The sequence below is a fragment of the Stylophora pistillata genome, chromosome 5, assembly GCF_964205215.1.
Source record: "Stylophora pistillata chromosome 5, jaStyPist1.2, whole genome shotgun sequence".
NCBI lineage: Eukaryota > Metazoa > Cnidaria > Anthozoa > Scleractinia > Pocilloporidae > Stylophora > Stylophora pistillata.
Window position 1 is genome coordinate 37,100,921 of NC_142523.1, and position 27,338 is coordinate 37,128,258.

At 37.7% G+C, this 27,338-nt stretch overlaps 3 protein-coding genes and 2 pseudogenes across 6 annotated transcripts in view; 3 read left to right on the forward strand and 2 right to left on the reverse strand.

Annotated features, from left to right (window-relative positions):
* Nucleotides 1-27,338, reverse strand: part of LOC148731789 (uncharacterized) — an 88,587-nt pseudogene that overhangs the window by 8,183 nt on the left and 53,066 nt on the right. The gene's annotated exons all lie outside the window — the stretch shown is intronic.
* On the forward strand, nucleotides 400-27,143 carry LOC148731790 (FYVE, RhoGEF and PH domain-containing protein 4-like; annotated as a pseudogene). The gene is made up of 12 exons (XR_016001512.1): nucleotides 400-422; nucleotides 1,528-1,558; nucleotides 2,509-2,661; nucleotides 3,748-3,878; nucleotides 5,644-5,694; nucleotides 6,298-6,356; nucleotides 7,383-7,454; nucleotides 8,561-8,640; nucleotides 10,302-10,988; nucleotides 11,492-11,551; nucleotides 25,374-25,471; nucleotides 26,218-27,143. The product of XR_016001512.1 is annotated as an FYVE, RhoGEF and PH domain-containing protein 4-like (transcript).
* LOC148731791 (uncharacterized) lies at nucleotides 12,017-14,398 on the reverse strand. 2 transcript variants are annotated; one of them, XM_088762046.1, is made up of 3 exons: nucleotides 14,264-14,398; nucleotides 13,947-14,126; nucleotides 12,017-13,647 (listed from the first exon to the last, which is right to left on the reverse strand). In XM_088762046.1, exons 1-3 carry the CDS (start codon nucleotides 14,385-14,387, stop codon nucleotides 13,628-13,630), a joined length of 324 nt encoding a protein of 107 aa, XP_088618172.1. In that variant the 5' UTR covers nucleotides 14,388-14,398; the 3' UTR covers nucleotides 12,017-13,627. The 2 variants fall into 2 exon arrangements, with proteins under 2 accessions (XP_088618172.1, XP_088618171.1); XM_088762045.1 differs by having other exon boundaries at nucleotides 12,017-13,732.
* Nucleotides 16,253-18,617, forward strand: LOC148731792 (uncharacterized). The gene is made up of 2 exons (XM_088762020.1): nucleotides 16,253-18,007; nucleotides 18,486-18,617. The coding sequence occupies exon 1, from the start codon at nucleotides 16,512-16,514 to the stop codon at nucleotides 17,619-17,621; it is 1,110 nt and encodes a 369-aa protein (XP_088618146.1). The 5' UTR covers nucleotides 16,253-16,511; the 3' UTR covers nucleotides 17,622-18,007; nucleotides 18,486-18,617.
* LOC148731793 (uncharacterized) lies at nucleotides 18,558-20,614 on the forward strand. The gene is made up of 5 exons (XM_088762075.1): nucleotides 18,558-18,698; nucleotides 19,078-19,251; nucleotides 19,497-19,618; nucleotides 19,719-20,112; nucleotides 20,566-20,614. The coding sequence occupies exons 1-4, from the start codon at nucleotides 18,678-18,680 to the stop codon at nucleotides 19,735-19,737; spliced, it is 336 nt and encodes a 111-aa protein (XP_088618201.1). The 5' UTR covers nucleotides 18,558-18,677; the 3' UTR covers nucleotides 19,738-20,112; nucleotides 20,566-20,614.

The window sequence follows — 27,338 nt, forward strand, 5'->3', positions numbered from 1 at the left end:
TTTATCATCATTGTAAATAAAGCGCAATGCACATTCATTACGTTGTTTCAATTTGTTGGAATTACCTTTTCTGCAATGATGCCATACAATAGAGCAATAATTTAAATGAGGCAAAAGATAAGCATGATCTAATTTAATCTTGGCATGGATGTTCTTCAATTTCTTATGTCTTTGTAAAACTTGAATTTGCTTGCTAACTTTCCGTACTATGTTACCTATATGTTCATTAAACTTTTAAGTCATGATCAAGGTTACAGCCAGTAGCTTAACACCCCCCACAAAACTGATCTCCTGTCTCCCAATGGAAAAACAGGGTATAGTTGTGTCATTGCTCTTACCCAGCCACATGGTAGCACATCTATTAGGATTCATCACAAGGCCATTAGAGCAAAACCAGGAATGAGCAGTGACAAGATCAGTTTGTAGGTGTCCATGTAATAGGGAAACATCGTTATTAATATCAAAGATCTGAGTATCATTGGCAAATGAACTTATTTTGGACTGAAGGCTAGATAATAGTAAATCATTTAGGTAAATATTAAAAAGAAGGGGACCTAATACAGACCCTTGAGGTATTCCTCTAAGAAGAGGACTCCAATCTGAAAATTGATCGCCTAATTTTTCTCTCTGTAAGCGATCAGTTAAGGAATTACCTATAAATGCACAACTTTTGGATGGTATACCATAGGCAGTAAGTTTGGCTAAAATTAAACCATGTGGCAAGCTGTCAAAGGACAGATCATTGAACAAAGACTGAATGCATAATTAATGTATGGGGTTATTAATGTACAACTCTTGCCAGCAAATTTTGTTTTTTGCTCATTTAATGTGTTCCTCCGTCCCCGGGACCAAAGCGTCTGTGATTTGCCATATTCAATTTCAGTGAAAAGGTACAGAACATTTTGAAAAAGGATTAAAAAAAATGTGGATTGATCATACAAAGATCGCTCTGGAAAAAAAAAAGTATTTAGAAACAAAAAATTCGGAGACATGCTTTTGTTGTTTAAATCTTAATAATATACATGAAAAAATTTCTCAGTTCTGATTGGGTAAGATGAATGCAGTTTTCAGTTAATTCAGTGCAGAAGAGAGTTATATCGGTGCAGAATTGGGTTAATTCAGTGCAAAGAAAGAAACAAACCAGACATTCTGATTGGTCAGAACGTTTGGTCAATATCCATGTCAAGGTCAATGTCAAGGCCAATTTTACTTTTTAATTAGGAAAATCTACTTGTCCTTTGAACCAGGCCTTAAGAAATGGTATGAACCTCCAAAACTGATTTCCAGCTTCTTTGATTTATGGAATTTAAGAGTCTCTTTTGCATGACTTTCCAGTGACCATTTATTGATTTGGGTCACCAATTGAAAACAGAAAAAAGTTGAGCTCAGAGTCCTACCAGCACAAATGATCGTCTCAGATCTTGAGAAAATTTTACTGAAATGATTTGCTTTATTTTTTTTTGTTTGTTTTGTTTTGTTTTGTTTTTTTTAAACTAATTGTTTTTAATTGATTTATTTTATTTACAGCTATGTCAGAAGACTGCACCTTCTTGATCAGGTAAGGCGTAAAAAATGAAGTCAATGCTTGTTAGACAGGGACTGTGCAATTTCCCTAATGAAGGAAAAACAAAAGCAGGGAAGAGAAACACTCCTGTTGCATTTATTGTAATAAAATTTAGCAAGAAAACTTTGAAAGGGGGCTGACCAGATACAAGGTTTCTCACTAAAATCTTATCTTATATATTTGTTACATCTTTCAAATACAATAAACAGTCAATGTTGTGTCAGTGCAGTCATTTTGGTGGTTATGTATGGAACACTTTTTGATGAAAATTTATTCTGCAATTGTGGATCTGGCTTTAATCATTACTTTTAACATTTTAATAAATATTAGTTAGCAGTATTTTATCAACTATTGTTAACAGGGTACAATTGTAATGTTCATTTCTTTTGTTTACTGGAAACAATTTTCAATGTACGTAACTTTGATTGGAGCAATTGTAAATTTGTCATTCAGTGAACTCCTTTCCTACAGAGAGGGAGAAAAAGTTTTCTGTGAAAATATCAAACAATGGCTGTGGGGAAGACTTTGATCTTATTGGCTTCCTTTAAAATCCCAGGCCAGGGTTAGTGTGAAATTGGATTTCAGATTTGATTGCTTTGAAAGAAAACTCAATACGATTCTATTTGTCTACAATTTGATGATTGAGTACCATGATAACTACTAAAACATATTCATTACCCCTGGTGCTCACCCGGGTTTTGGTTATTTAAAAAGGGTTCTGTATACACCACTTTCATAAATGGCTGCCGGATTAATATTCTTTTGCCTAAATTTAAATTAGCCCCTCTGGCCTCGCTTGAGATATTGTACTCTTTTGAATTTTGTACTGGAAAACGAGGCCAGAAGGGCTAATTTAAATTTAAACAAATGAATATTAATCTGGCAGCCATTTATGAAAGTGGTCTATATTTGACATTTATTTATTTGTTTCATGTCATGTATAGGTCTTTTACCAGCAAATTAATAACCAGTGCTGTGCAACAGGGCTTTTACCTCTGTCGGGAAGTTCTTAATGACATTTTCTCCAACATTCAAGCTATTCACCAACTGCACAGAGATTTCTTGTTGCCTAAGTTGGAGGCGAGGATGAAAGAACGGTATAATTATGTTTACGTTTTGGTTACTAGATATATTCAATCAAAGTTAAGAAATTAATACATATCTAATGAATATTTAATGAAGCCAAAGACAGTAAGCCTTCATCCAGTTTCATTTTTGGAATTGAATTATATAGTTCTTCTTTCTCATCAATAGAAAGAGTGCTCCCAACTTCAAGGCTGCAATGAGATGGTCAGCCTTGGTAGATTGACCACAGTAAAGGGTTTCTGACATGTTGAGTGTTAACCCTTGGTCATAGAGAAGGGCTCTGAGAAGAATATTTCAAGTGTCTCTTCAGCTCTTACTTTGGACAAGCTGATGCTCAAAATGTTAGCTTCAGAATCTCTTTATGGTGGCCAATCTACATTATCAACTGAGCTGATAAAACCAAATTGTCTTGTTATACCTCCCCATGGACCCAGCACCACAGTTTCTCTAGAAAGGTAGAAAGGTAAAAGCCTGTTTATGAGCCAAGTGGCCCATCCAGCCAGCACTTAAATCCAGTTTCTGTAGCATTAAGCAACTAGGAGTATTTCTACTCCTCCCTGGATGGAATGCGAGTCTACATGTAACCCTAACCCCATTGTTAAATTCGCCAGTTCTCATTTATTCTCCAAGAACACAACATAAAAGTTCCCTTCCAGGGCTTGAACCCAGACCACTTGATCTGGAGTCAAGTGCACTAACCATGAGGCCATCGCGCCTCCAGTTTCTCTTAGGCTAGAAACTTACCCGCTTTATTCATCAGTCAGTTCCTCATTCAGCCAGACATTCAATGGTCATTTAGACAGTCAGTCAGTCAATTAATCCATCAATCATTTGGTCAGTCAGTGACTTCGTCGGTCAGTCAGTTGGTCAGTCTGTCAGTCTGAGTCAGTAAGTCCCTCAGTCAGTCAGTCATTCAGTCACTCAGTCACTCAGTCATTCAATTGGTCAGTCAGTTAATCAATTATTTAATCAATCAATTAGTCAGTCAGTCAGTCAATCAGTTCTCAACATGTATTTGATGAATTTGCTTGATTCTCTGGCTTGTTGGTTTTCATTCATTTATTGACTTAGAATAATTATTTATTTACTTTTATCAGGGGCACCAACAACCAAATTGGGAATATTCTAAAAGGGTTGGCTCCATTTCTAAAACAGCAAGTGTTCTTCAAATTATTTCGCATACACATTGTTAATTTCGTTTTTGCACATTCTTACGTCATGTTATTTCTCTGAGGGATTCCTAATCCAGAAGTGAACCCAGGGCTCGACACTAACATTAGCCCACTAGCCATAGACTAATAGAAATTCAGTTTTGGCGTGTAGTTTTTGATTTCCAACTAGCCAGTTTGGCTAGTAAACAAACCGATATTATAGTAACATCTGAGCTGTCGCTAGTCACTTGGCTAGTAAATTGAAAAGTTAGTGTCGAGCCCTGAAGAAGCTCTTGATTGTTTGACAAATTCTCCTTGTCAGCATCTAAGGAAATGTATAGAGAACAGTATGGAGAATATCCATACTGATGTTTGGGTGTAGATCATGGCTTTGAGTCCTGTTGTTGCCTCGAATTGTAGTGAATTCTTTTACAGGTTAAAAAAAAAAATTGATAATTTCAATTCGTATAGATCATTGTTTTTTACAACCGTCGATTTAAACTACCCTTTGATTCCATTTTCCCAAGCCTTATTAATTCCAATTATAATGTTGTTTTTGTCATTTTGTGCTTCTTTAGATGTAACTATACACTGTATGTGAAGGTGTAGTCTGATCGTCCGGGTGAGTGTAGTCCTGAGAAGGACTGTTGTCGGTGGTAGTGACTGACGTTTCGACAACCTGTGCGGAAGTCATCATCAGAGTCAAGTGAATGATTGTTGTCAGTAGATACACTGTATGTTGGAAACTTCGACAAAGCAACAGTAACTTTAGCATCCTGGATAAAGAAGTCACCAACTATGGCGACTCTTATTGAGGAAATCCAAGTACGTCACACAATTAGAGAAATTTTCAATTGAGAGTCCAAAGTGACCCGAGACTGCTTTGGTTTTGCTTTATTTTGCTTTGTGATTGGTCCAGAAAACCTCCGCCGCTTTCTCAGCCAATCAGGTTCAAAACTAAAACCAATCACGACCTGATCGCTGGCGTTTTCCCACGCTTTAGGAAGTTTTCTTGTTTTTCACATCGAGCTCTCGTCGGTTTTCGTTTTATAACACGTTTGCAAAAATAACATGCTTTGCTATTATGTCTCGCAAAAGTTATCCACAACAACCAAGTCAAGTGGAGCAATTAATGTCGTTTTTAGGTGCCATGAGATTATCAGAAGTTAATTTTGTATCTTCTTACTGGAAGTAAAACGTCTCCTCACGTTTTTGATGAATTATCCAGAAGCCACACTACCCTCTCGACCAATCAGATGCAACACCGAAACCAACCGAGGCTCTGTTACCCGTTTATCCCCCGCTTTCTGTAGGTTGCAATTTTTTGCGGCTTTGAAAATTCCTTTCGATGTGATGGGCCGTTCTCATCTCTGTTGTTTGAAATGCGCTTTCCCTGCGTTACTGGCGGTTTTGTGCGCGGTTTGAAACACTGAGAGGTAAAGCCGCGAGTGGGAATAAGTCTTTCCGCCTGAAACCTCTCGTAGACATATCCACATAACTGTTCGCTAACGTGCGTGAATGCATTTTCGCGATTGACTGAATACCACTGTATATAAGCGGCTAAATTTCGGCAAGAGTGCAAGAATGAAACCTGGTCAGGTGCAAAAGATATTTTGTACCCCTGGTGATGGACAATCTGTGGCGAAAGTTTCAATCTTTACCTCTTTGCTTACGTCTCAACCTGTGTAAAAAAAATTCATGGTATTTTAGTAGTGCCATGGTTTCATGTGTGCGCCCGCGAAAAAAAAAAACGTTTTTCAGTTCTGTATGTTGAGTCTGACAGGAAAAGAGAATTGTCTGTCCCTGTACTTTGTTAATATTTTTACTCATTGCTTTGTTCAGACTATGTCGCAAAGCTACCACAGGACTCTCCTGACTTGAAGAACACTTCAGGTATGCTGACCCTTTTTTTCTTGTTTCGTAACACCCACATCCTCTCATGACGGAAAGATGTAAGGCTAATTCCCCCTTTGCTTTAGCCTTTATACCGGGGTACCCCCAGCCCACCCTCCCCCTCCCTACGGGGATCAGAAGGTGGAGGTTTCACAGGTGGCCCAAGCCAAAGCTCAGTAAATCTGTCTGTACTCTATTGTTTTTACACAGCAATAACAAATATAAGGATTTTATCGGGAATATGATGGTAATTAAAAAACAAAAATTATCCAAGATTTAGGTTAAAAACAATAGCGGACCTCAGTTCCTTTAGCCCTGATATTTCTACTGTTGCAAAGTGAAAACGTGTGTAATCGTATATCGAGGTTGGGCTGCCTGTGCTAACATGCATTATGTGACAAGTTTCAGAGAAGTATCGGTGACTGACGTATTAGCCTGTATCTTGATGTGGTAGGATTCATTACAGAAATATCCCTCTTTTTTCCTTAATTCCTTACGTCTTTCCCATACGGTTCAACCAACCAAATTTTATCTCTTTCTGTCTCCCCTCTTTTTTTGAGGTGCTGTCAAAATCAATTTTTTTTTGTTTTGTTTTTATTTTAGATGCTTTAAAAATCATCTCTGCTTCAGCACAGCATGCCAGTGACAGCATGAAGAAAACGGTAAGTCTTAAAGTTAAATCTGGAATTTGTTCTGAGGCACAGAACTGTTGCTTGTAATTTTTTTGTGCCAACCTTTTCTTCCTCGTGTCGATTAGGTAGCAATCTTTCCTTTCTTTTACCGAATTAAATTGTAACTTAGGCCCTGTTTACAAGCAGGTAGGGTAACCCTAGTGCTAGGGTTACCCTGGCAGGAGGGTTACCCTAACGCTCCCACATTTCTTCTTTTTTTCATCGACGTGTTTGCAAGGCAGCTAGGGTTACCCTAGCACTAGAGTAACCCAAGCTGAGCACTAGGGTTACCCTAGCGGTAGGGTAACCCTAGCTGCCTTGTAAACGCTCTGCTGGGGATAACTCGCCTACCCGGGACAACTTTTTACTTGTTTCCAGACCCTTTCAACATTGATAACAATGCGTGCGGTTACCAAGCATAGGTAAGTTGTCCCAGGTGGTAGGGTAACCCTATCTGTGAAATTTTGCTTGTAAACCCGGGCTATCTTTGACCCGCCTGCTAGGGTAACCTTAGCACAAGGGTTACCCTCCTTGCTTGTAAACAGGGTCTTAGTGACTTAGCCCTTCGTCAGAGCGAATCATTCGCCCTGACGAAGTGCTAGCGCTCGAAACGTCAGCCTTTTAACTCTTTTTAAGGTGACCAATTTACAATTTCAACTTAGTTGACAAAACCAAATTAATTACAATTTAAAAAAGTCAGTAATATGCTTCTGACGTCATTTACACCCGATGTTTTAGGGCCGCTAAAAATCCCAGAGTTGTGGGGAATTTTTAAATAACTGATTGGTCCAGGGCTGTCTTTGGTTGGTTAGGACCCAGAGTAACCCAATATACTTCTAAAATTATCATCATCATCTATTTTTTCATAAATATTGAAAGGATAAAATGCTGAAAAATAAGTGAGTTTTGCACAAATTTTAAAAAAAATTAGACTAGTAATGTCTTTTCACTATACCTTAATGATATTAATCATAATGATAACAGTTTTATAGTTAAAGTAATTTTCTTTAAAACTAGGAGCGTTTCAAGACTCTTTTGGAAATCCAGGAACGAATAGGAGATAATTATCTGCTGATAACTGCTAGTCGTGTGAGTATCTTGTTCAATCGTTTGAAACTGGTTTTTATTTCATAGATACTGAGACTTACACAAGATAAAAAGCCCGCGTAAAACTAGTACGTTAAATCCATTAGCCAATAGGAAACGCGAACGATGAATTTTCACTGTGAAAAAACGTCGTTCGCCCAATCACAAACGCGAACGACGAAAATTCACTAGTGCACAATCGTGTCCCGCGAGTTTCACTCCGACTCTTGAATCCAACATGGCTAGTTCAAGGTTTGCTTCTTTGGAAGGTTCCATTGAGACTTTCATTGAAGAACAGGAAAACCAGAACACAGCGAAGAAAACGAAACGAGATGTTGCTTTGTTTACAGAGTTCCTTCAAACAAAAGGAGAAGTACGAAGTGAAATAGCTGAAATTCCTCCCGCCGAGCTGAATGAACTTTTGAGTGAATTCATTTTAAGCGTTCGCACAAGAGAAGGACAAGATTACGAAAAAGCATCAGTGGAAGAGAATCAGAGTATCCAGCGACTCCAATGATGACTAAGTTATGTACACTGTAAGTTTGCCTTGAATTTTCATGAAAGTTGCAGACTGTTTTTGACTGATATCCGTTAAGGTTTGCATTGTGTTATTCAGCGTAAAAGCGTATGACGCTGCCTGTTTTCATGATTTAGTGACATTCTGATTTACGACATTTATGACTTGTAAATCTAAGTCAAGTCTTTCTCTCTAAAAGTTTTCATTTACGTCTACATATTTGGATTTGTTATCTTCATTAAACAGTTCAAAAGACAAAGAGAACTTTATATTTTAGTTGATAATAGCAATTGAATGGGTTTTCTAAACATGCGCGCCCAAACTGATAAAATTGACCAGCAATTTTTCTTTTCAAAAATCTCAATATCTATAAAATAAACAAATTATACCATGGAAAATGCTTTGTACGATTTTATTCACTCGTTGAGGAGTATCAGCAAACTCACTCGTTCCCAGCGCTCACTCGTTCGTTTTCTGATACTCCCCAACTCGCGAATAAAAATCGTACGCGCGCATTTTCCATGGAGTAATCTCTATATCCCAATCGGTTTTCGATGGCTCTCGTAAATTTGCATCATTGTTGTCGTTCCAGGAATTTGTGATTGAGGGAGAGGCGTTAGGAAGGTTGCGGCGAGGACGACAGACAGTCATCAAGAACGAACATTAATGTTGGTAAGGAAAGGATCTGTCCATGCTCATAAAACTGATGAAGAGAATTCTCTGTATCTGCGATGCCCTCTGTCCAATTTCAGACTTTGTCCAGCGCTCGACACAGTAGCCCACTAGCCACAGACTAGTAGAAATTCAGTTTTGGCTTGTGGTTTTCAATTTCCACCAGCCAGTTTGGCTAGTAAACAAACTGAAATTGTCGTAACATCTAAAGACATGTAAGATGTCACTAGCCACTTGGCTAGTGAGTTGAAAAGTTTGTGTCGAGCACTGATTGTCGCTCTCTCTCGGATGAGAACTTAGAACTATATTTCCCGTCTCCTCCTTTACCTGACGCTATTAAACAGCTTGAAAACCCTGTCTATTTTAAAAGAAAGATACACTCTATCAAGACCTATGTCAGGGACATCACCATCCAAAAGGAATGCCCTACAAATTATAAAAGGAACCCTGAATTTACATATTTTTAAAATTATTTGGTTTCTCTTTTAACTTGTATTGTATATTATTTGTAGCTTTATGACGATTGTAAATTTCTGTTTTCCCTTATTTAGACTTAGTAGTAGTAGTAGGTCCACATAAGCTGTACAGTTGCATATTTTTTAAAACTTACTTATTAAATGAATATATGTATATGTCTGAAGAGCACGCAGTTCGGAGTTCTAGTTCGGGACTAGCTCCTTAAACTGGTTATATTTGGAACGCCTTTGTAGATAGATAGCTTAGATAGATATATAGCTTTATAAGGGAGTAAAATTATTGCAGCCCCCGGGCCGGCTGAAATACGACTTACTTTACAATGGGAATAAATTATCTCTTACTCTAAGACTAGGTTTACACTAGAGGAGAGTTTTCCGGATTCGTAAATGTTTCCGGATTCATCAATTTTGGAGTATTCGGATTCGTAGGCGTTTACACTGAAAGGATATTCGGATTCCAGACCGTTTACACACAACGACAACTCCGGGAACATTCGAAATGGAATGGTTACCAAGCCCAGTGTTGTTTCGTTGTTCGATCGACAAAGTGAAAATGCCTCCCCTAAAAAAGGCTAGAGTAGATCCAGGTGCCACTGAGGCAAATTTGAGTTGGACAGATGCCAAGCAGTCTACGTCGTCGGCGATTAAGTGTCGCTGACATTAAACTTCCTTGCAATAATAATTTGCGTTTCTTCAGAAATACTGCGGTACAGATGATAAAATTTATCGCCTGAACCTGCAACAAGATTAGGCAACCGGAGACCGCCAGCAATGTTAGCACCAGTTCGATTTTGGTTTCACCGCAAACTCAAAAGATTGCAGGTGGAAATAATATCCGGATTCGAGAAAAAAAGCGGTTACACGACAAAACTTTCCGGATTCAAAAGTTATCGGATTCAAAGTTCCCACTTTAAATTCCGGATTCAAAATCTCCGGAGACACGACCAAACCAGGAAGTTTTTATTTCGGATTCGTCCACTTTCGTGTAAACGGCAGAATGAATCCGGTACTAAAACGTTTCGGATTCATCACGAATCCGGAACAATTTCCTCCAGTGTAAACCTAGTCTAAGATAACTACAATAAAAGCCGCAAAGTGTAATGTTTCGCCTTCAAACGTTTCGCCCCTTTCTACTCTAAAAAGGGTAATAGAAGCTAAATTTGGACCATGTACTTTGTTTTGCAGTTCAACGACATTCTCCTTTGCCGTGCAAAGTTTCCTGGCACAAACAAATACAAAGTGAAAGTAGAAATGGACTTGTACGGAATGGAAGTACACGACGTGGACGAGGAACTGGAAATAGAGAATTGCTTCCGTATAGTAAGCAAACAAAGAGTCATGGATTTCACCGCAGCGTCCGCCGAGGAGAAAGAAGCTTGGGTGAATAAACTTAAAGAGACCGTGGACGAACGGACAACGAAAAGAGAGAGTTATCGAAGAGGGACCAAGCTTGCAGTCATGGAAGAGGGAGACCTGGGAAAGAAAGCGCCAGCCTGGGTACGAGACGAAGCAGTGAGCACGTGCATGCTTTGAGACGTCCTGTTTACGAAGTTTCGTCGGAGACATCATTTTCGCGCCTGTGGACGGGTGGTGTGCGGACATTGTTCTGGCTTCAAAGCACCGCTGCAGTACGAGAATGGGAAACTGGAGAAGGTTAGCGAAATTTGTCACAGTGTTCTTGTGAAGGGCTCCAGCGAGGAATCAGTTAAGGAAGTGGAAGGGAAGGGTCAGAGTGTGTTGAAAATCGGCCAGGAATCAAAGATCTGGCACAGTGGATACTTGAATTTCAAGGCCAAAGGAGATAAAAGCTGGCAGAAGATATGGTTTGTGCTTCCGAGTGACTTTGTGTTGTTGCGGTACAAGGCCAAGAAGGTAAAGGCATTATTAGTATCAGTACCATATTGATCACTTCCGAGTCAGTATTAGTACTTACATTGTGGCAATACTAGTAACAACAGTTTTCCAGTATTGGCAGGCACCATCTTGAGGTACTTTTAACTTTATCGAAGACTGACAGGAAGTGTTTCTTAATCAGTGATTGCATTACTACAGCTAGACGTAAAATAGAGAGAAATTTACCAAGACAAGTTAAACCTATTTTAAATTGTAAATTCGTTGAATTTTTTTATGTTGGAAACTGGAAACTATTTCGCTAAGTAGGCTGAGAAAAAAAAAAGAAAAGAGAACGCGATAGCGCTTGTTGCGAGTGCAACAATCAAACTTATTTCTGCGATCGCTCGAGTTTGTTTTTCATGCGTGCGCCAAGATTGTTTAAGCTGCCTCCAGCGGTCCCTGCGATTCTCGTGCTGTTATAAGTGTTGTGCTTTTAGTCTTTGGTGGAGTTCATTGAAAGTATTTGTGTCTCTTTGATGCAGGACACAAAAGCAGAGTTTAACCTCCCCCTCCCTGGTCACAATGCAGACAAACCATCTAAGGTAAGTTCTGTTGATAGCACCGTGTAATTCCTGTGAAATGAACCCCTGCATGAAAATATCCCTTCTTAAAAGCGCGTCAACCGCGTTTTCCCGCGCTTCAGGCCCTTGGCCTGTTGTTTCTTTGAGTTCTGATTGGCTCCTCGTGATTTCTTCCTTTATTCTGATTGGCCATTCTGATCACTTGACTACTGATTTTACGACGTACAATCGATTAGTTAAGTGCTTTCGATTCTCTGTGATGACTTATTACATTACGACATTTTTACTACAAACACGTAATTTTTTAAGTACAGATTTTCTGAAGTAAGAAATTTGGAAAAAAATTAAACTTTACCATGGTCTACTTACTAAGGTTATAGCAAAGAATCGTCAACATCACCGAGCGGCTGTCCATGAACTAAGACTCACGGCTCAATCAACAATTTCAGTGACTCAATCGGCCATCCAAATTTATATATGTTTCAGTCAATTTCAAAACAATTTAATTGGTTTCTTTCAACTTGTTACTAAACAGTAAAAAAATGAGCATGTTTGCGTCTACTTTCCCAGTTATCAGTGGTGAACGATACCCTAATATTATGATAGCTCGCCCAAACAGCGGCACATATATCCCTCGAATGGTTAAGTAAACCATTTAAATGTCGATTTCGTTTTCAGAGAAGAAAACTTGTCAGTATTATTTATGATTTCAATACAGTTGTGCCACACAAAAAGGCCATGGAAATTTCCATGTAATACTCATTCACGTATACTTAACAGTATCAATCATTGTTAAACAAAATTGAAAGGGGTACAAGCAAATTTCCATGTAATAAGCATTTATGCATTAAAAAAATATATTTTCAAACACTTTTGGCCAAAACAGGTCTATGGAATTTTCCATGTACATGTAATACTCGCGTACACAAAACAGTATCGAACATTCTTGATCAAAACAGATACATAAAAATATTCATGTAATACTCATTTAAACGTAAAAAAAAAAAAAAAAAAAATTGAACGGGTACATGGAAATTTCCATGTAATACCCATTTACGCGTAAAAAAATAATTTCAAACACTTTTGGCCAAAACGGGTCCATGGAATTTTCCATGTACAGATAATACGTACTCGCGGATACAAAACAGTATCAAACATTCTTAATCAAAACAGGTACATAAAAATATCCATGTAATACTCATTTAACGTTTAAAAAAAATAACAATTTTAAATGTTCTTGGGCAAAAAGGGCACATAGAATTTTCCATGTAATACTTATTCAAGTATACGAACAGTATCAATCATTCTAAGCCAATTTAAACAGGTAAAAGGAAATTTCCATGAAATACTTTTACGATTTCATCGTGCCGGATAGTGCCTCACCAAAATGATCCATGGAAATTTCCATGTAATACTTATTATCCACCTATACAAACAGTATCAAACAGTCCTGACCAAAGCGGGTACATGGAAATATCCATGTAATACTCTTTCACAAGCAAAAAAACTATAATAATTTCAAACTTTCTTAGCCCAAAATGGGTGCATGGAATATATAAGTAATACTGACTCATTTGCTAAAAATTTAGCGTCCGAAATACCTTTTCAAAACAGGTTTATGGAAATTTCCATGTAATACTCAGTCAAATTTTCAAAATAGCATCTGATTCGTGTCAAAAGCAGGTCCATGGAAATTTCCATGTCATACCCAATCACGAAGTAATTACACAAATTTTACTCAATTGTTATTCACGTGTGTTCTGTGATAAAAGTGTCTCAGTAGGGTAATGGTTTTTACAGCTAACGGCAAATTTCTTTCCGTTGCGTTCAAATGAAAACAAATCTCCCGCTAGACTTTTTTTAAGACAAACGGTCAAAATTTTTCAATCTTTTTGCCTTGCGGCGAAATTTGTTTGCTTTTTAACGGCTAACGGTTAACCTCATTGAAATGACTCTTGACTGATCTGTTCGAAACTTTCACTCAAACAATTTTTCCGGCGAAGGGATTATAAATCTACATTCAGTACGATTGTCTTGCAATGCAATTTCTCTACTCGTCGTTATCTTTGGACCCTGATCTCTCGCATGCTGAACGGCTCAGTGTGACAGCTTCTTTCCTAAAACCAGAAACAGGCTTCTCGTCATTATATACGGATAATAAGTTCACGTTCCTTTGAACCGACGGTTTCAGGCAGGAACTCACTGAAACATAAAAATAAGGGATAAACAAGTTATTACCTTTTGCAGCTATTGGCATTGTTTAAAGATGTTTTGACTGCAGGCTACTGCAAGTCAGCAATTTTGTCTCACTTCCTTTAACCATTTTCGTAACTGTATTATGGCACAGAAAATAAAGGACTCAATGTCTGTAAAATGTGCAACTTTAGTACATTTTGTTTGTATAATTGTGTCTTACCTAGAGTATACGAGTGTCCAAACTCTAATACAATCCCTCTTGGAGGCACGAAAAGCTTTATGATGTGCTGCATGAGGTCCAACTCATTCTCAGCCACAAACCAATTTGAGGCACTTTTCGATGGTGTGCCAACAATAATGACACAATTTTTTTCGACGACCTCTGTCAGTCCAGGGCCAGCTGTTTGCAAGAGATTTAAGCATTCAGAGACTATCATGCCACACTGAGTCGTTTAATTTATCACTAAATCAAGACTTAACACTAAATGGAAATTGGAAATTTTCTAAACCAAATGACAAAAACAAAGAAAATGTTACCTTTAGCGGACATCCTACTCCAGGCAACATACAATGTGTAAGCCTTTCCTCCCGGGGTACATTCCTCCAGGGTTTGTGTAAGGGGTTCATCTCTTTCTCTTACAACAATGATGTAGTGAGTCATCTTTAGCCTTGTGTTCAGGCCACATACCTGCCTTAAAGTAGACTTTAATTTTTCGTCACTCCAGTTCTGGAAAGTTGTCAAATTTGAAAAATTAAAGGCAGTCAACAATAGCCTCCTTTGCATGTAAGAATCTTTATAAGAGAATTTAAGAAAAAGAAAAAGAAAAAAATATTGTGTTGCTTCGTATTTCATAGCAAAATCTCCTGTGCGGAGATAAAGCTCTGGCTTACTAACCTGTAAACAAAATGACCTCCGTGTATTTATACTTGATATTCTCCGGATCTTCCGTTAGCATAGCCTGCATGGCCGCTCTTCGGTGGTTGCCACCTATCACCTCTAACTCGTATGAATCAAGCTTGTCCTCTTTGAATTCGTTTGGCCTTGAAACGCCTTTGATTATCGCCAACAATGGCTTTTGACCAAAAGGGACCTCATTATCCTTAAATTCGGTCACGAGGGATTTCACAAACACTTCATCGAGATCCCGAAGTGTGTAATCTTTCCTTGGGGCTTTTAAGCTCGATACTAGAACTTTTTGAGGCCCTGCACAAAAATGAGCTACTTTAGGAACCAATATACACAAAAATTCAGTAATGAACAATTTAGAATTCCCACCAAACGAAAGCTTTACAATAATCACTCACGCAAAGATATGGCGTAGCATTGCTGTGACGAATCCATTACTGGCTCATCTCCACTTTCGCTTGAAGATGTAGATGCACCGGATACAGATGAGACACTGGCGCTCACGTTTACGTTTGTCGACGTAGACGCCGTAATCGACAAGGTCTCAGCACCAAGAGACAATTGTTCACTTGGTTGTACCGAAATAGTGTTTGACTCATTCTCATCTCGCCGTTTTTTGGCTTGATTTTCCTCGCAGCCACTAGTAGAGAAACTACTTGCAGGTCGTTTGCCAGAACTTGACACGGGAAGAATTCTACTTCAAGTAATTTTCTGACTTGTTCTCCAAATCTTGAAATGTCAGAAATTTCTCGGTACAACTGTTTATTGAGGTCGTCGGTGGGATTTAAGAACGTAACGTCCAGAAGAAGACTTTTTTCCGAGTTGTATTTTACCTAAGAAACAATGAATGCCTCGTGAAATATCATAAAACCATTTTACCTTATCTTTTAGGAAATACTTTGGTGCGAAAAGTAAATTCGATTGAAAATGCGGCATCGCCGGCTTATCCAAACACGTTTGGCGGAAGCGAAGACCAGAAACGGAACTTTCTTGCGCCATTTTTGAAAAGTGTTGCACATTGACTGCTATTGTGCTCGCATTCCGAAACGCTTTAAATTTTTGTGGGAAATTTCATGTAAGCTAGCAGCTAAACTAAAATTATTTTCTTTGTATACGGTATATAGGTAGTAAAAAATTAAGAGTGAATGGTCAGAGTAAGCTAAACGCCGAAAGAGGGAAATCCATTGCTATAGACAGGCCAAGTTTACTTAGTGCAAACCTTTTGGAAGCCAAATCAAATGCAGCTAATCTCAGACTCGAGAACATTTATTCTCCTCGATCTTATTTTTCTATTGCACGATAAAAAAGGATCTTCATCTCGTACAAACTCAACATGATCTTTCTTAGAGCAAATTCTCTTTTCTTCTAACTAAAGATTAAAATTTTCAGAATTCTCGAAACGAAACGTACCTTGAGTTTCCTTAGATCTTCACTCGCCGGCTTCATGTGAACAACAGACCCAGGATCAGTGCCATCCTGCGCTAGAATGGGTGATTTATTGTGATGATGCAGCGTGCGTACCTCTCCGTTTTCTGCTTTCGTGAAATACCACTTTCTGCCGGAATAGTGCCGCTTTTCCCTTTTTCCATCTTTCGAGTAAGGTAGTGAGCACCCTCTACTGCGTGTTGTTGCCATATCTTTTCACTAACTGAATTTGTTGAGCCTGGCTTGTCAAATAGCTGACCGGCATGAACCATGAAGAATGTGCGACGACAATTTTGAACCCGTATCGTTTGTTTATTGGTTAATATGCACACCCTATACGAAATTCTTTTGTATGCCCGATGACGTAGGAGTTTTGAAATTTCCGACAGCCGCACCACGCTGTCGAAGAAATCGTTAGTTTTTTCAAACTGAAATAGTAATACATGAACGGCTATGGATATGGATTACTCTAGTTCGGTTGCAGAAGAGCCTCTGTCACTCTCGATTCTGTCAAGTTTCGCCGAAGAGCCTTTGGTAGAAACATCAGTAACTGAAGAAAGCTTTGAGAGCGGAGCTACGAGAATAGAAGAGTCAGCCGTGGAAGTATTTCAACCTCTCTTATCAAGCACGCCTGCTAAACGGAAAAGGGAAGCCTCGATCGGGTACGAATCGTCAGACTCTTCAAGAGCTGAAACACCACTCTCGCCTGAGCACAGAGCTTCTAAAGAGCAAGAAGTAGAAATTTCTAGCAATGCAGGTTGTGAGGACGATAACGATATGGTCCTTTCTGAAAATGAAAGCTTCAGCGGTAGCAAGGCGCGAAGCGGCAACTTTGAAGGTAACATTTCTAATCAACTCTTCCCTAACTTCAAAAACAGAACGTTTTTCTTTATGTTTGAGGATAGTAATTTTCAATTCAGAAACACTGTAGTTGATCTAGGCGGAAAAGTAGAGGACTTCTTTGATGTTCTCAAAGTAACAGATCTCGTTGTGAAAAGCCGGAAAACTGCTTGCCAACTTGTATCGTCTGTAGAATTCAATATCTATTCACGAGGCCAAAGAGCAATTAAGAGCTCCTCCAAGTATTTTTCCTCCACTGACTCATATGATGGTAAAATCGTGGACGTCGCTGAAAAAAACGATATATCAGTGTATTCCAAAAGGGAATTTTTCCGACTTATCCAAAATGAAAAACGAGATAGGAACGAACTGACCTCAAAAACCCAACGCCGGAAACGCGCAAAAATTAGAGAACTGAAACCTCATTTTATCAAATTTGAAGATCAGTCCAGGAGGTTTTGCCCCATTTTCAAAGAATTTGACAAGTTCCCGACTTTAGGCGTAGAGGAAGACCGGGAATCCAAACGGGCTTTGGGCGGCGCACACAAAGCAAGTAAAAAGGCTTATTGTGGACATTGTGAAGAGCTCGTACTAGATAGTGAGCTGGATTTGCACTGCAAAGGGGAGCGTCACAAATCCATAATACAGCAACCAGGATACTGGAACAATCTTGACGCCCTAATCTATAAACTACCATCTATTGGGAAATTAGAGGATCAATAAAAAAGGCATTTCGATGTATTTTGATAAATTTTTTGATGTTAACAAGAATTGTAACATGAAGAGCCGAGTTTTTGTTATTCAGTTCTACTATGTACGGGGAAGGTGGAAGGAATGCCTGATCTGATAATATAACATATTTAAAGTTCTGATTTAAAAATATCTGTCAAAGATTCAAATTGTCTGCAATTTAGAAAGTTTCATCATACCTTCTTAGTTGTCATCTTAACCAAATTATGCATGTGGTAATAATAAAAGAGGAGAAGTTGAAATTTCTTGCCTCGCGAACAAAGAGACACGTTCATTTTCTGCCGTAGGGAAAGTTCGTAAAGTGAGAAAACCTGGAGGTTGCGATCGCGAGAAGTGTCATGCTGCTTCTTTGAAAGAAGGTGAGGTTAGGCTAGGCTCTAACCAAAGAAGTGATAATTGTGGTAATTAGATAAGGAAGTATCACGAACTTCCCAATGACATATCGTCACGCATTCCTGAGTGTCGTTTACTAGAGAAACTGGGTTCGAAATACAGAGTGGACGTAAACACCAAAACAGCCAACAGCGTAACGACTTAAAAAAAAAAAAAAAACCCAACCAATCCGCCATTATTTCGTTGCTGGCTATGCCATATAGAGCAGAACAAGTGGGGAAGGGTAAACGTTTTGGTAGAGAGAGGAAACTTGGGTGATTTGTTTCCGCCGTTCGCTGTTTTGTTTTTTGCGATCGACAGTCATTTACTGCAAAATTAAGGCACGAAGGCGATTACTCAGCCTGGTTCTCAGACGATCCAAGAGCGCGCTCGTGATTTTGACGGATATTTGAGCAATTGGATTCAGAGATATTCATCATTCTGTGGGTTTCTTTATATTTATAGCAACAAAATCTGGATGTTGTGCTGGGAAATGCTTGGAAGTCATGGATCTTGCAGAGATGTGCATGATACGTACGTGCATGATACGCAGCAGCTTTAAGTGAAACGTTTCGCAATTTTCACGCTGGTGTGAGAGTTTTGCAAAAATCAAGGAGCAAGAACTTAAGTCACAAGAGACTCATAGCCGAAACTTGGATGGAAGCATTCTTCAAAAGGGTAATGAATGCTCTGATCAACGTAATGCCTTATTAAGATTGATTGCTTCTTCATTGAACCATGGTACATATAGACAGACCTGACAAAGGCGGCTAATTAAGTCCTATGCGTCTCCACTCTCCATTTCTTAAAAAAGAAGAAAAAAAAAACAATAGAATACAACAATAAAACGAATTTCGTTTTGCATTTTGTTTAGATGTGAGCCTGTCTTAATGCAAACTTCTAGAAGTATCCCTCGCAATATATTGCACTGATTACTTTGAACTCCTCAGTGCACTCAGCCATAGTTTAACAGAAATCCTAGTAACCTGAACTGATTTGTTTATGTGCTATAAATCTTTACAACGACAACTTTACAACAACTTCTTGTTTCACATAGATTGGCGATAAGATGCCTGACACGGGAGCATTGCATCTTCCAAGCTTTCTGGACAAAACTATCATGTTTGGTTATTTGAAAGCTGATATGGAAGATGAGAATGAAGATGTCATCCATTACAGTACTTTTTGTCATCTCTTGAGAGATGTGTTTCCTTTTGTTAAAATACCCAAGGTGATATGAAGTTCCTCAATTTGTAGTGTTAGTTTTGAATGGTTATGTACAATTGATGATATACTAAGAACAATTGTTGTTTTAAATCCCTGGATCAGATGTAGTTTTCATGCAACTTTGATTACAATAACCCCAGACTGCAAAATTACAATACATTACATCAAAGCAATATCTCTAAAGGTTCAGATAATTGATTCCTTGTGACATTTCAATTTTCAGTACAAAGAAACTGTTGTTTACTGCAGGTAAACCGATTTACAAGATGTGATTATTGCACAGTATTGGGTGAGGAAAAGAGAAAAGCTCAAGATAAAGATGTGCGGAAATACTTGGACAAGCTTTTTGATTTCCACAATGATCTTCAAATGTAAGTGCTAAATTAATTTCAGTGAGACACATTGCTTGTGTTTTTAAATGTTAACTGTTTCCTGAAATATCGATCTGTAATGAAACATTTTTTTTTGTAGGAAAGAGAGAAAAGTGTAGTACCACCACAGGGACAAAGCTAAAAAGTATCCACAAAAATATGCATGTATTGCACAAGATGGTATGGATCAGGCAAAGCTTCTCTATCCACGATTAGTAGCTATTGCACATGCATATGCTAATGCAAGAAAACTCCGGACCCATTTGACTGGTGTGTTAAACCATGGGAGGCAGCCTAAAGGTTATTTTGACCTATTTCAATATCCCCATGATGCAAATCTCACCATTAACATATTACTCCTGGAATTGCAAAGCATGGGAGAAGACTTGCCTGATACCTTGTACCTTCAAATGGACAACTGTTGGAGAGAGAATAAAAATCAGTTTGTTCTCAACTTTTTAGCCCTTCTTGTGAAGCTTGACATTTTTGTTAAGGTATGTTGTACCCGCTGCTCATAAGGAAATGAACTTTGAAAAGTGATACACTTAAATGAAATATAGTTTATCCTAATAATTTGTATTTAATGATTTGCAACATTCTACTGGCACTATGGGGTGGGGATGGCAGTGATCATGAACAAAAATTCCTTCAAATCCAATTTTTGTCTTTACTGGTAAAACTAAATTTCTTAATGGTTGGTCACACTCATGAAGCTGTTGACCAGATGTTTAACAAGTAAGAATCTGAGAATTTCATTTTCATTGAATTAAGTTGAGAGGGAAACTATCTTTGAGAATAGTTACATTGCAGAACCATCTTGTTAATGCTGCCGAATACTTAGTCAAAGTTTCACTGCTGGGATGATACTTATAATTGCCAGCTTCAAAATTCTAATTTTGCACATATGTTGTTGTTAACTGATAGTCATATTAAATTGTGTCTTACAGGCTTTCTGAATTTCTGGTAAAGAAGGACACAAGAACCTTTAAAGGTACTGTTAGGAGGAATGCAATCAGTGAACTTTTAGCTTGGAAAATGACTGTTAGGAATTTATCTTTTAAAATTTGACCACCTGCCATATATGACATGTACACCTGATATGTATGCTGGTGTTATCCAATTAACAAACAAATTGAAAAGAATCAAAATATCTGCAGAAGAGTAGATTGGTATAATTATTGAGTCATGGCCATGTTTATACAATTATATTTTAAGCCTTCAATTGATTGATGTTTATCCTCTCCTGACAATATAATATGGATGGATACAATATCTTAAAATGTTTTCTCTGGTTAATTGGTAGAGCTTATGACCTCCTTTGAGAGTTGTTACACCCCAACTCCAAAGGCTGTAGAGGTTGAACATGTTTTTGCTGTGAAGGAGTGGATGTCGCCCTTTTCAACTGTGCTCCACAACATCTCAAATCCTCATGCTTTTAAATTTACAAAAGCTCCTTCAGGAAAAGTCGTTATGCAGTACAAGAACTGGGGGAGTGACAAAAAGGAAAACTGGAAACCAGTAGACCCTGATCCAGAACAGTGGTTAACTATAGTGAAAGTGAGTGGAAATATCTGCTGTACATTATGGAGCCGGAATAAATAAAAACAAAAAATCCCAACAATACTTTCGAGTGATAATTATACTCTGTTTATACACCGAAGATAATACCTGTTTTGCTCAGCTGGAGTATGATGATCTTACATTTTAATTCTTAGCATCATGCTAGACCAATAATAATAATAGTAATAATAATAATAATATTAGTAACAATGACAAGTACTATTAGAAAAATGGCAAACTGATCTCTGTTACAGCTTGATGGTATTATTGTAATGAAGTTACTAATTAGAAGCTTATTTATTGTTTAGGTCTGATTTCATTCTCTAGTCTAATTCATGTCGTTCAAATATGAAATTTCCGGAATAAGTGTTTTTGCTACAGTTTTTTTAATGATTGAATTTTTATTATTTATGTCAGGCTGACGCAGAAATAAGTGTAGATGTCCCACCAGATTATGTTGCTCCAGATACAGAGAAGCTTGAGCTTCAGCAGCTCAGATCAGACATTAAAAAATATTTCAGATCAAGATTGTTTCTGGAACAACATAAAGAAGATTGGGCATCACTACTTGACCCTGAAAATACCAGATGGCATCCGCCAGAAAGGACAGTTGCTTGGCCATTGAAAGAAATCATTGCAAACAAGGAAAGAGTTCAAGAAAGACAAAAACAATTGGAGGCTGCTGGGAATAGTGTGGGTTTTTTGGGGCAAAAACCTGAAGGTGTCCCTGAGGATGTGGATGATATGGTCAGAACTCAAGTTGCTCCTGTGCGAGAGGTGATTTATGCTAAAAATTAAGACATACAATGTGTGCTCAACTCAATTAAGCCTCCTACTCATGCAAACTTGTAGCTATTTTAATTTGGCCAAAGCCTTTTGGTGTACGTGCCCACCAAACCTTTCCATCATGTGTTTTATTCAGATGCTGACTCAGCCACAGCTGAATTTTCCTTTAGGTGACCACACACACACACACACACACACACACACACACACACACACACACACACACACACACACACACACACACACACACACACACACACACACACACACACACACACACACACACACACACACAAACTACAAACCTCCCCATTTGGCAAAGGTAAAGGAAGTCACTAACTCTTCGTTCACTGTGGAGTGGCTAAAAGGTACTTACAAAGGAAAGTGGGTATCATGGCCTGGATGGACTTCCAGCCAAATTCCTAAAGAAAGTGTAATCTATTTTGACATCGAATTAGACGAGAATGATAAACTAAGAAAGGAGTCTGTCCAGTACTTAAGAAGGAGATACAAAGAGTTAAAAAAAAGTGAAATGCATGATTGAGTATGCATGTATATCTAGGTTCTTTAATTGATCCAGAAGTGCATGGAAATTCCCATAGATCTTCCATCAACATGGTAAAATGTAAGATGTTCAGCTATAATCAATCTAAACATGTACATCGAAATTTCCATAGACCTCCCATTAACATGGCATAATGCAAGATGTACAGCTATAATTGATCTAAACATGTGCATGGAAATTTCCATAGACCTTCCATTAACATGGTATAATGTGAGATGTTCAGCTATTAATGATCTAGACGTATGCATGGAAATTTCCATAGACCTTCCATTAAAATGGTATAATGTAACATGTTCAGCTATAATTGATCTAGACATGTGCATGGAAATTTCCATAGACCTTCCATTAACATGGTATATAATGTAAGATGTTCAGCTTTAATTGATCTGGACATGTGCATGGAAATTTCCATAGACCTTCCATTAAAATGGTAAAATGTAAGATAAAATTTCCATAGACCTTCCATTAACATGGTATAATGTAAGATGTTCAGCTATAATCGATCTAGACATGTACATGGAAATTTCCATAGACCTTCCATTAAAATGGTATGATGTAACATGTTCAGCTATAATCGATCTAGACATGTGCATGGAAATTTCCATAGACCTTCCATTAACATGGTATAATGTAAGATGTTCAGCTATAATCCATCTAGACATGTGCATGGAAATTTCCATAGACCTTCCATTAACATGGTATAATGTAAGATGTTCAGCTATTATTGATCTAGACGTATGCATGGAAATTTCCATAGACCTTCCATCAACATGGTATAATGTAAGAATAATGTTCAGCTATAATTGATATAGGCATTTGAATGGAAATTTCCATAGACCTTTCATTAATTAACATGGTATATAATGTGAGATGTTCAGCTTTAATTCATCTAGACATGTGCATGGAAATTTCCATAGACCTTCCATTAAAATGGTATAATGTAAGATGAAATTTCCATAGACCTTCCATTAACATGGTATAATGCAAGATGTTCAGCTATAATCTATCTAGACATGTGCATGGAAATTTCCATACACCTTCCATAAAATGGTATAATGTAACATGTTCAGCTATAATTGACCTAGACATGTGCATGGAAATTTCCATAGACCTTCCGTTAAAATGGTATAATGTAAGATGAAATTTCCATAGATCTTCCATTAAAATGGTATAATGTAAGGTGTTCAGCTACAATTGATCTAGACATGTGCATGGAAATTTCCATAGACCTACCATTAACACGGTATATAATGTAAGATGTTCAGCTGTAATTGATCTAGACATGTGCATGGAAATTTCCATAGACCTTCCATTAAAATGGTATAATGTAAGATAAAATTTCCATAGACCTTCCATTAACATGGTATAATGTAAGATGTTCAGCTATAATTGATCTAGACATGTGCATGGAAATTTCCATAGACCTTCCATTAACATGGTATAATGTAAGATGTTCAGCTATAATCCATCTAGACATGTGCATGGAAATTTCCATAGACCTTCCATTAACATGGTATGATGTAAGATGTTCAGCTATTATTGATCTAGACGTATGCATGGAAATTTCCATAGACCTTCCATTAACATGGTATAATGTAAGAATAATGTTCAGCTATAATTGATATAGGCATTTGAATGGAAATTTCCATAGACCTTCCATTAATTAACATGGTATATAATGTGAGATGTTCAGCTTTAATTCATCTAGACATGTGCATGGAAATTTCCATAGACCTTCCATTAAAATGGTATAATGTAAGATGAAATTTCCATAGACCTTCCATTAACATGGTATAATGCAAGATGTTCAGCTATAATCGATCTAGACATGTGCATGGAAATTTCCATACACCTTCCATAAAATGGTATAATGTGACATGTTCAGCTATAATTGATCTAGACATGTGCATGGAAATTTCCATAGACCTTCCGTTAAAATGGTATAATGTAAGATGAAATTTCCATAGACCTTCCAATAACACAGCAAAATTTAAGATGCGCAGTTATAATTGACCCTGACATGTCTATGGAAATTTCCATAGATCTTCCATTGACACGGTAAATTCAGTAACGTTATAATCGATCCTGAAATGTGCATGGAAATTTCAAGAGATTTGCTTATTAAGTGTCCTGGTATAATGTAACATGCATATGATTTTTAAAGTCCCTTTGGATTATCATCTCTATGGTAATGTCTGCATGTACATTTGTAAAAAAGATTCTTAGAAAAATCGCTTTCAGATATGCCATATCCTACTTGGTATATCTAAAGCACGTATGTATAAATTTCAAGAAATACTGAGTTCTCAAAGAAAGTCTGTTTTTGTTGTAAAAGTTGTAAGTTGTAATCAATTCAACTGTGGAGTGGCTTTTATAGACTATTAAACTTTTTTTCTTCCATATAGTTGAGTGTCCTGGTAAGAAAGATACATTGTAGAGTACATGTTACCTAACATATACTGAAGTGGCAAAGAAGCATCTCTTTGACTGTGATTTTTCCCAAATTTTCTTTACTTCAGAAAATCTGCACTTAAAAAATTACGTGTTTACAAGTCTTTAGCGAAGCATAAAATGTATGTAAATCGTGTAAACAGTGCAGTGTTTCTCTTTCTGAACGACAAACTTGGCACGGTTTTTAATAAGATTTTAACTTTTGTATGCCTACTTTTATGGTAAATTGATATTCTTGCAAAGCCTCTCAGTAGATGGCAAAGTTTGTTTTGTTGCAACAAGTAATGCCTCTGTGTTCTAAGCACGCGCTGTTTTACGATGTCGCATTAAAATTATTTTACACGCATCATTGCAAAAGGATTTTTATGTATCTTTTTACATTTTCCATTCTAGGCAGACGAGGTGGACGGCCGAAAAAATGTGTTTAAAGTACATCACAAAAACCTACGGGTGTACTTTTTCGAGGCCGAAAATGGAGAGAGCATGCAAAGGTAATAACAACTGACGAAATTTCAAACTCTCCTTGGTAATCAGTATACGTTTCTAGTCAGAATTTGTCAATGAATCAGAGATCGCTATGATGTGATATTTCTACTTATGTTTTAGTCTCCGCGCTAGAATTCAAATTGCGAGGTCTGGGTTCTATCTCCCAAAATCTGATTGTTAATTCTCTCCTCCAGCTGCTACATATTTCCTTGTAATTTAGTTACGGGAATTTGTTGACGGGTCAAGATGATAATTCTACCCGATAAGTTTGAGAATGCTCATTACCTGTTTGCTGGATAATGTATGGGTATTATAGGTTGAAGATCGTTGTGAATCGACTCCGGGGAATTTAGGTATTAAGTTCCGCTGTCCACCCCAATGAAGACCAGCACATTGTCAGAAGACCTGGCGAAATGGCGGGGGGGAGGGAGTTGGGACGGAAAGGGATGGAAAGGGGATAACTTTTGATAGACTAGAACCCCGTCGCGAGGTGGGTGGGGGTGCGGTAGTCATTGCGACTTGTTACTCTCTGATACAGAAACTGGTGTGATCTCCAGCGGTGTGGTTTTAGTATAACTACACTGAAGAGCGCATTGAAGAATGATTTCTCATACCATGGCAGGGGGTAGATAGAGAAAACTGTTCCAGGAGAAGACTGCTGACAATCAGGGCTGAATTTTGTCAGATTCTCCGCACCTTAATCCAAAGAAATAAGCGGAAAACTGTAAGGAGAGTTTTTATTTCTTATCAGGTGGATGGAACTTCTGGCTCGTGCAATGAAAGCTGAGGAAATTGACGAAAAAAGTCCGGAAAATCAGGAAAGCAGTGAGATTGTAGAGGTCACGGTTATTTGAGCCTTGTGATATTAATAGCTTCAAAATATTTGAGGAATTGAAAAAAATACGTTCTCCTGACGAGGTTGCAATTTTCAAGAAATTTATTTCACGTTCAGAATTTTCTTCAAAATTACGAGACAGAGACATACGAGACATAATGAAGTCAAAGAATATTATGGGATACTTTCAACAGCTCGGAGTGTAATGAAAGGCAAGATTGATTTGCCAAATATGGTTAGGTCTTTCTTGATCCCTACAAAGCATTTTGTTTACTTGTAACCCTCACAAAGTGTGTCCGATTAATATCACTTATAATATAAAACTGAAAATCAAAGACGCGGTGTTAGTTTCATTAACATTCACGTGTGTGTAAATGAATAAATACCGGTACATAAATCTAGGCCGCTTATTTTGTGAAATAGAGAAACTGAAATACCACTTACTAACCTAGTTCGATGTCCGTACTGTAAGTTATAGACCGAGTTTTTTTCGAGCGGAGAAAACGAGCGAAAAAGGCATAACATATAATAGGAACCAAGAAAACGAGGTTACTAAGATATCTCTGGATTCACAAAACACAGGGTAAAACGGCCCGTTAAATTGAACAATCATAGCACACTTACTAAATCAGAGATACGGTAACTAATTGAAGTTTTTCATGCGTCGAAAGATGCGGAGAGGTGTTCATGAGCTATTGTAAAGCATCAGAGTTGTTGAGGCACTATAAGAAGATTTAACTAAGAAAAGTGTCTCAAGTAAGGAATAGAGATATCTTTTCCTATATATTTTTGTAATATGGAATTTTTTGTATGCGAAGAAAATAAAATGCATTGTCACTCAGGCTTATATGACTGTAGTACCGGTTGGAGGGACGATAAATCTAATATTTATCTCTATTTTGAAAAATTCAAAATCAATTATCATTCCCACGACGAATTTTCGGAGTTTCACTCCCCAAATTTCATTTTTTCCCTTGGAAACCATCATCCAGTCACATTAAGGCCATTCTTTAAATTGCAGCTTCAATTTCAAACAC